Source organism: Raphanus sativus, chromosome 2, assembly GCF_000801105.2.
Source record: "Raphanus sativus cultivar WK10039 chromosome 2, ASM80110v3, whole genome shotgun sequence".
NCBI lineage: Eukaryota > Viridiplantae > Streptophyta > Magnoliopsida > Brassicales > Brassicaceae > Raphanus > Raphanus sativus.
The window spans coordinates 9918883-9927908 of NC_079512.1; the positions used below are offsets into that span (position 1 = coordinate 9918883).

General features: G+C 31.3%; 1 protein-coding gene across 1 annotated transcript; it reads left to right on the plus strand.

Moving 5' to 3' along the window:
* The first annotated feature begins 481 nt into the window (after positions 1–481).
* LOC108839666 (uncharacterized) lies at positions 482–1895 on the plus strand. The gene is made up of 4 exons (XM_018612419.2): positions 482–721; positions 875–964; positions 1075–1199; positions 1657–1895. Exons 1-3 carry the CDS (start codon positions 503–505, stop codon positions 1147–1149), a joined length of 384 nt encoding a protein of 127 aa, XP_018467921.2. The 5' UTR covers positions 482–502; the 3' UTR covers positions 1150–1199; positions 1657–1895.
* Positions 1896–9026: the final 7131 nt, after the last annotated feature.

A 9026-nucleotide genomic window follows, 5' to 3' on the forward strand; every position in this document is an offset into this window, starting at 1 on the left:
ACACAACAAAAGGTCGAAACTAAGAACACTTCAAAAGTCGCCTAACGAAGTAGCAATCCAACAACGTGGAAACTTCAAAAGTCGGCTAGTGAAGTAGCAATCCGACAACGCGGAAACTGACGATCGATCCTCAGATCAAAGTTTATTTACACCAAAAACAAAAGGGATTGATGACCGGCGACGATAGCCACCGGCCACCGAAATCGCTTTCAATTAAGATGAAAAACTTAGAGAGAGGTTAGAGTGTTTAGAACTTAGAGAGCGGTTTATGTTGGGTCAAGATCTAATTGTATATTATTTTCAGTTACAAGTCTTAAATATTGATCGCCAACGCTAGTCTCAGCGAACGGGTTATTGGTAACTATATTTTCAAAATAATTGTGTAGAAATTGTTACAAATCGTAAGTGTATGGGCCGAGCTATTTGAAGGATGACCGTGGGCCTAAAAGTCCAGTAGAAAACAAAAGGATAAAGAGAATAATGGAAAACGCAGAAGACGCAAATGGCGGCAGCGATAACAGCGAATTGGGCGTTTGTTGCTGCAAGGCGTGGACGACGACAATGGGGAACCATTCCTTTGTCCTGTAGTTCGGGACCAAACACAAGAAAGCTTGTTCTATACTCCAAACCAGGATGCTGTCTCTGCGATGGCCTCAAAGAGAAGCTTCAAGCTGCTTTCTCTCTCTCTGGTCCTGATTCGCTCAACCACGTTACTCTTCAGGTCTTTCTCAATCTCACTACAAAAAATTGGATTATTGTTTGGTTTAGTGGCTTGATTTGAGTTCGTTATCATTGGCCTAAACCCATATACTCAACAAAGCACTAGGGCCAATGTTGAAATTGATGTTATTTTTTTTCATTTGAACATTGTTAGGTAAGAGATATCACTACGAATCCTGAGTGGGAAATGGCTTATCAGTATGAGATACCAGTCCTGGCCAAAGAGAATGCTGACGGCAAAGAGGTGTGTGTGTGTGTTACATTTCAAGCCTTCTTTGTTATGTTGATTTCTTTTCTTTCTTTTTTTTTTTCTCTTGCAAGATTGATTCATTACAAATTATTTCTTCATGGTAGGAGATTTTGCCAAGGTTGTCTCCACGTTTAAGTGTGGAAATTATACATAAGAAGATACTTGCTGCTTTTAGTTGATCAATTTACGTGCACGACTATGGAAACAAAGATATGAAAACCTGTGTAAGGTGTGTACTCTTTTACATCTGTATTTTCGCTGCATTCTGCTTTTCCTTTTTGCATGTAATCTGTGGATATGTTTTTGCTCGCTGATACTGATTTGATCCCTTACCATGTATATGCAAATGGTACATTATGTGGTCTTTTGACTGACCCATTAATTTGAATAACAAGACTGATTTTCTAAAGTTTTCTCCACAGGTTACTGTACCTTTCGCTGTATTGTCATTGTTTTTAGCTTTTGGTTTTGATTTTCAAATGCTATTTTGAGTATTCTCTTGAATTTGAACATCTGAGTATTTCTTTCACGGAACTGCCAGTTCTTGAACAATAGTTATTGGATTTTTTTTTATCTTTCCGCATTATCTACCTTCGAGTATAGATTGCGATTTGTCATAAGACATTTATTTTCCATAACTCTCATCACTGACCATGACGTTTTTTTCAATGGCACTCCCCATATAGGTGCTGCGATGCAACTTCTCGGTAACATCTTGGAACACATCATTCTATTTCTCTTTGTCAAAAACTGAAAGCAAGTTTGCTCATGTAAGCATTCATTATCTTCGATTACAATATTTGCTAGTTGTGTAATCTTCTATGCCTGGCGATCAAACACATTACTATATTAAAAAATCAAGCATACGCTTTTCTAATGATGACTGAAACACTTGTTAAACTTTTTTTATATATATTTTCAATCATCTAGAGATCACAAAGATCTCTCTGCGTACAAACCAAAAAGCAATGACACTAGTCGCTCTCTCAAATGGTCCCATTCTTAATATCAATCAGTAGATGCATTTTTGGGCGAATTATTGAATTGGGAGCCACAGGGTTATGGTTTAGTGGAAAGAATCAGTCTTCGATCCAATACTCATCACGTAGTAAGTGCAAAATCTAATATGCGCTTGAAATAAAATATATATTTTTTTTTTTTGGCTCAACAAAATATATTTTGTTTAGTTGAACCAAAAGGTTGATGATGGTGTCTTACCCTGAATTATCCACTATTTTCTTACCTTTGATAGGGTGAGTGATAAAAGCAATTAGCTAGCTTTTGGGAAAATCCTTGTGTACTTTTCTTGGCACAATTGATATGCGGTTTCTCATCATTTGATTGCATATACCTCTAATTATATTGCATACGATTGTATTTTTTTTTTGTCATTGGCAATAACCCCTGTTCGAAACTACGCTAGGCGTTAGTCGGACGGCGAGTCCGGGCCTAGCGAGTTACCGGAAAATCGGGGAGTACTCGGAGATTACGCGGGGCCTAATTTTAAATACAGTTTAATATATTTATAATATGTTTAGTTAATTTTAAACATGATGACACAAATTCTTATACATAATTATAACTTTTTAGATAATTTTTTGAAACGATCTCCTTTAAATTTATCGAACATTTAGATTTGGGCGTGTTTGATATGAGAAAATCCCTAATGTAGTATATATGTGTTTGTTTTGGGTTAGATAACTAATTGTAACTATTTAGTAATCAATAAATATATAAATCTGTCGATAATGAGTAAAAATAATTAATCGTATTTCAGCTTAAAAAAAAAAACTTAGACGGTCAACGCGGGATTAGACGGCCAACGCGGAAATTAGGCGGTCAAACGCGGGTCAACATCTAGATTCACCGATTTGGCTCAACTCGCCGCAGTCATCCACCGAATAGCGCCAAAGCGACTGTGTAGACGGCTAAGCGGCCGTGTTTTTGAACAGGGCCAATAACTATAGTGCATACGATTCTATTTTTTTTTTGTCGTTAGCCTCATAAGTTCAGGTTAACTTCAAAGACCTATTTCTGATCATTTGAAACTTTTAATAAAAATTCGATAATTTTTATGATCACTGTGAATAATATTTGACTTTTGATTTTTAAAAAAAAAAATTTTAGCACTCAAAAGTTCAAAACGGTTGTTTGTGCACCGTCCTAATAAATTGTCGATGTGGATGCCTAACATGTTCGAACTTTGAAGACTATTTGTTTCCTAGACTAGATTACAATATAGTAACACACTGTGAAGTAAGCAATGGTTGGGCAAATAGAGAAAACAAGGTTTGCAATTAAATGAAACTAGCTGGCCGGTCCGCACCCTGTGCGGGCATTGTACAAATTCAAATTATGGACTGAATAGTACAAAGTTTTAGAAGTAACGGATTTTATATCATAAGATAACCGTCTTTGGGATAAAGCATCAGACACAAGAAAAAAATAAATAACAATTAAGTATCCTGCCTACGGAATATTTTGAAAAACTTGTTTGTAGACAACATTCAATGTTTTTGTCTCCGGCTTCCTTTCTTTACCAGTTATTAGGATTTTTAATTCAGATCTCGATTTAACTCTTGAAAGTGCAACGTAGAACTGACCATGAGAGAACACTGGCCTAGGCAGAAACATTATTAATATCTAATCAAATGTTTTATGTATTATTAAAATTAAATTTGTTCTTCATATGTTTTATGTATTATTCATAAAAATATGTATTATTCAAATACGATTCATATGTTTAATGTATTATTAAAACTAAATTTGTTCTTCATTCAGTCTTTGTGGTTCAAAAATATAAGCCTTTTAGACATTACTTAATTCAATCTACTTTGATGTTTAAATTATTATCATATACTTTGAAATATGAAATAAATAAATCACGCATGTGCGGGCATCGATATGATTTATATATTGCATGTATAGCTATTATTATTAGTGCATAAGTAGATTGTAATTATATTTTACTCTCGTTGTATCTTCGTATTTTACTAATTTAGGTTTCTCCACATATAAGTCTCTCTCCCTCTCTCTCTCTCTCTCTCTCATCATAAATCTTTTAATTTTTTCAAAAAGATAAAAAGGTAATTACGATCATATCGTGTGTGCGGGCATTCATATGATTCATATATTACCCGTCTAGCTATTAGTATAAATATATAAGTAGATTATAATTCTTTCTCAATCTCTATGTATCATTATGTCTAATTCATATACTACATGTTACATTATTATTATAAGTGCATAAGTGGATCGTAGTTATCTTTCTCTCTCTCTCTCTCTCTCTCTCTCTCTCTCTCTCTCTCTCTCTCTCTCTCTCTCTCTCTCCCCCCCTTCATCGTAAACCATTTTTTTTTGAAAAGTATAAAAATGTAAACATTCTTTTAATTCACCGATTATATTTTAACTACCACAATTTTGATTTATATGGGAATGTTTCCTAGTTTAATATTTTATCATGAATTTTTCTTGGGTGAATTAATAAATAATCATAGTTTGCCTAATGTACAACTTTTTTTAAAGATAATAAATAAAATAATAATAATTTGTGTTAAGTTTTAAAATAAATGAAAATATTAGCAGCTACCAAAAAAATGATTTTTTTAACAATTTAAAAGTGTCACAAAAGAGTAAATCATAAACACTAAACAATATACCCTAAATCCTTGGACAAATCTTAAACCCTTGGATAAAAATCCAAACACTAAACCCTAAATTCTTGGATATACTCTAAACCCTTGGGTAAATCCTAAACACTAAACTATAAATTTTTGGATATATCCAAAACACTAATCTCTCTCTCTCTCTCTCTCTCTCCCCCTCATCGTAAACCTTTTTTTTTGAAAAATATAAAAATGTAAACATTCTTTTAATTCACTGATTATCTTTTAACCCTTGGGTAAAAATCCAAACACTAAACCCTAAATTCTTGGATATACCCTAAACCATTGGGTAGATCCTAAACACTAAACTGTAAATCTTTGGGTATACCCAAAACACTAAATCTCTCTCACTCTCATCGTAAACCTTTTTTTTGAAAAATATAAAAATGTAAACATTCTTTTAATTCACCGATTATCTGTAATCTAGGTAATCTTTGATACACGTATCTTGGGTGAATTACCAATTAATCATAGTTTGCCAATTAATGTACAATTTTTTTTAAAGATAATAAATAAAATAATAATAATTTGTGTTAAGTTTTTTAAAATAAAAGAAAAATATTAGTAGCTCCCAAAAGATGAATTTTTTTTAACAATTTTAAAACCGCCACAAAAGAGTAAATCATAAACACTAAACACTATACCCTAAACCCTTGGACAAAGCTTAAACCATTGGGTAAAAATCCAAAAACTAAACTCTAAATTCTTGGATATACCCTAAACCCTTGGATAAATCCTAAGCACTAAACTGTAAACCCTTGGATATACCCAATATACAAAATATCTCTCTCTCTCTCTCTATGTCTCTCTCTCTCTCTCTCTCTCTCTCTCTCTCTCTCTCTCTCTCTCCTTCTCTCTCTCTCCTTCTTTCTTCCCCTCATCGTAAACCTTTTTTTTTGAAAAATATAAAAATGTAATTCTTTTAATTCGCTGATTATCTTCTACTACCACAATTTTGATCTATATGGGAATGTTTCCTAGTTTAATATTTTACCATGAATTTTTCTTGGGTGAATTACGAACTAATCATAGTTTGCCAATTAATGTACAGCTTTTTTTAAGATAATAAATAAAATAATAATAATTTGTGTTGAGTTTTTAAAATAAATGAAAATATTAGTAGCTGCCAAAAGATGAATTTTTTTAAAAAAAATTTAAACCGTCACAAAAGATAAATCATAAACACTAAACACTATACCCTAAACCCTTGGACAAAGCTTAAACCCTTGGGTAAAAATCCAAACACTAAACTCTAAATTCTTGGATATACCCTAAACCCTTTGATAAATCTTAAATACTAAACTGTAAATCCTTTGGTATACTCAAACACTAAATCTCTCTCTCTCTCTCTCTCTCTCTCTCTCTCTCTCTCTCTCTCTCTCTCCTCTCTCTCTCTCTCTCTCTCTCTCTCTCTCTCTCTCTCTCTCTCTCTCTCTTCCCCCCCCTCATCGTAAACCTTCTTTTTTGAAAAAAAATAAAAATGTAAACATTCTTTTAATTCACCGATTATCTTTTAACTACCACAAATTTGATTTATATGGGAATGTTTCCTAGTTTAATATTTTATTATGAATTTTCTTGGGTGAATTACTAACTAATCATAGTTTGCCAATTAATGTACATCTTTTTTTAAAGATAATAAATAAAATAATAATAATTTCTGTTAAGTTTTTTAAAATAAATGAAAAATATTACTATCTGCCTAAAGATGAATTTTTATAACAATTTTAAACCGTCATAAAAGAGTAAATCATAAACATTAAAACTATACCCTAAACCCTTGGACAAAGCTTAAACCCTTGGGTAAAAATCCAAACAGTAAACCTTAAATTCTTGCATATACCCTAAACCCTTGGGTAAATCCGAAACACTAAACTGTAAATCCTTGAGTATACCCAAAACACTAAATCTCTCTCTCCCCCTCATCGTAAACCTTTTTTTTTAAATATAAAAATATAAACATTCTTTTAATTCACCGATTATCTTTTAACTACCACAATTTTGATTTATATATGAATGTTTCCTAGTTTAATATTTTATCATGAATATTTCTTGGGTGAATTACCAACTAATCATAGTTTGCCAAATAATGTACAACTTTTTTAAAGATAATAAATAAAATAATAATAATTTGTGATGAGTTTTTAAATAAATGAAAAATATTAGTAGGTGCCACACAGATGAATTTTTTAACAATTTTAAAACCATCACAAAAGAGTAAATCATAAACACTAAACACTATACCCTAAACCCTTGGATAAAGCTTAAACCCTTGGGTAAAAACTAACACTAAACTCTAAATTCTTGGATATACCATAAACCATTGGATAAATCCTAAACACTAAACTGTAAACCTTGAGTATACCCAAAATCTTCGAATCAGCTCAGACCAAGTCGATATCAGTCCATTATTAGAAGCACACTTGATCCAACTCTTAAGTAATAAAAAATCTAATCTCTCTCTCTCTCACTCTCTCTCTCTCTCTCTCTCTCTCTCTCTCTCAATAAAATAACACAAAATCGTTAAAATAATATTTTTTATTGTGAACATATACATAAACTACATTCATTAAATTTTTAATTTCACTCAAACCAAAGATATATAAACCAATTTTGTTCTTCAATATCTAATTTCTCTCCACTCTCCTCTCCCCCTCCCCCCCTCCCCCCCAAGTCAAAAATGTTGACATATTTAGAAAAAAAAACAAATTTAGAGAAAATTTATAAATATGATGCTTTAAAAATGCCACAAAATCATCAGAGAAATATTTTTCCTTTATCACATAATATACTCAAAACTATGCTCAATTAGTTAAAGATCTGAAAACTAAATTTGTTTTCAATGTCTCTCGCATGAGGATGGTCGCATCATGTTTGCAGTTTTTTTTATAAGAGTCCATTGAGCTCGGATCATAAATATCTTTTCATAATTATATCACTATTTTCCTCCTATCAAATTTTAAGCTTTCAATTTTCTTAATAAAGATCCATTTTCTCCGTCACCCATATCAAAATCTGAGATCATTCAAGGAGCTGTAAAAATTAATTTTGTAAAAAAATATGATATTAAATTAAAAATTAATTTTCACACTCAGCCTCATCTATTTCTACTAAGAGTTCATCGAGCCTAGGATCATCAATGTCTCTTAACATTGATATCACTATTTTCTATATCAAATTTAAAACTTAAATTTTAATATATAAAGATCAGTTTTCTCTGTTGATCTCCAGTTTAAATTCTAAAATAATTCAAAGCTATAAACATTTATTTTCTCTAGAAAAATTGAAGTTAAATTAAAATTAATTTCCACACTCAGCCTCATCTATTTTACTAAACGTTTGAAGGGCCATAGATACAAAGTGAATGTTATCATATTAATGACGCCAAGATAATATTCATATAATAAATATTGATATCTTTTAAGGAAAGATTTTATATTTTATTGTCATAAATTGATATACATATAAGATGATTTTAACTTGCGCAAGTAATTAATATTAGGAAGGTAAGTTAATAAAAACAAAACTACCTAATATGTTCTCATATTAACTTGTGCAATAAGCAATGTAATCAATATGATATTAAGAGTGTATGGTTACCGTATTTGTAATAAGGAAACTTATCACGTTTCTTTGATTCAGGCAATTAATTAATATTCATGTGCAAGTAAACATAATAAGGTAATTATTAGGAACTCTTGGCAACATCTTTTCTGTCGTAAGAAGCTAGAACCGGTCTGATATCAGCTGGATTGTTACGTGCAACATCTTCAGACCACACCTTAAAAAAAAGAGATCAGCCAACCGACCAAATTAATAAATTAAGAAAACAGAAAGCAAGACTGGAATTGAACGATCCAGAAATCAAAATGTTATTGTAACTTTTAAATTACTAAAAGTCAATTACGTCAATAAAATTTGATGTCAGAAAGGAATTTTATTCATTATTTTTTTATATTGAAAATACAAATGTAAAGGAGAAAAAAAAACACTAAAGGATATACAGAGAAGTCTCAAACAACAAAAAAATGAACTGAAAGAAAGAAAAAAGACTGTAAACAGCCATGAAAATTCTTCACTCTTATATTCTGGATGCTCCTGATCAGCCATTTTTATCCGACCAACATCAACACCTGACCAGATCTTCGTATTTACTAATTTTAGGTTTCTCCACATATAAGTCTCTCTCCCTCTCTCTCTCTCTCATCATAAATCTTTTAATTTTTTTCAAAAAGATAAAAAGGTAATTACGATTATATCGTGTGTCGGGGCATTCATATGATTCATATATTACCCGTCTAGCTATTAGTATAAATATATAAGTAGATTATAATTCTTTCTCAATCTCTATGTATCATTATGTCTAATTCATATACTACATGTTACATTAT

Bases quoted from the DNA above. Each gene is read 5' to 3' on its own strand.
- LOC108839666 (XM_018612419.2), top strand. From the start codon at position 503: ATGGCGGCAGCGATAACAGCGAATTGGGCGTTTGTTGCTGCAAGGCGT. The intron at 722-874 runs GTCTTTCTCAAT...GAACATTGTTAG, and splicing joins TCAACCACGTTACTCTTCAG to GTAAGAGATATCACTACGAA. The intron at 965-1,074 runs GTGTGTGTGTGT...TCTTCATGGTAG, and splicing joins AGAATGCTGACGGCAAAGAG to GAGATTTTGCCAAGGTTGTC.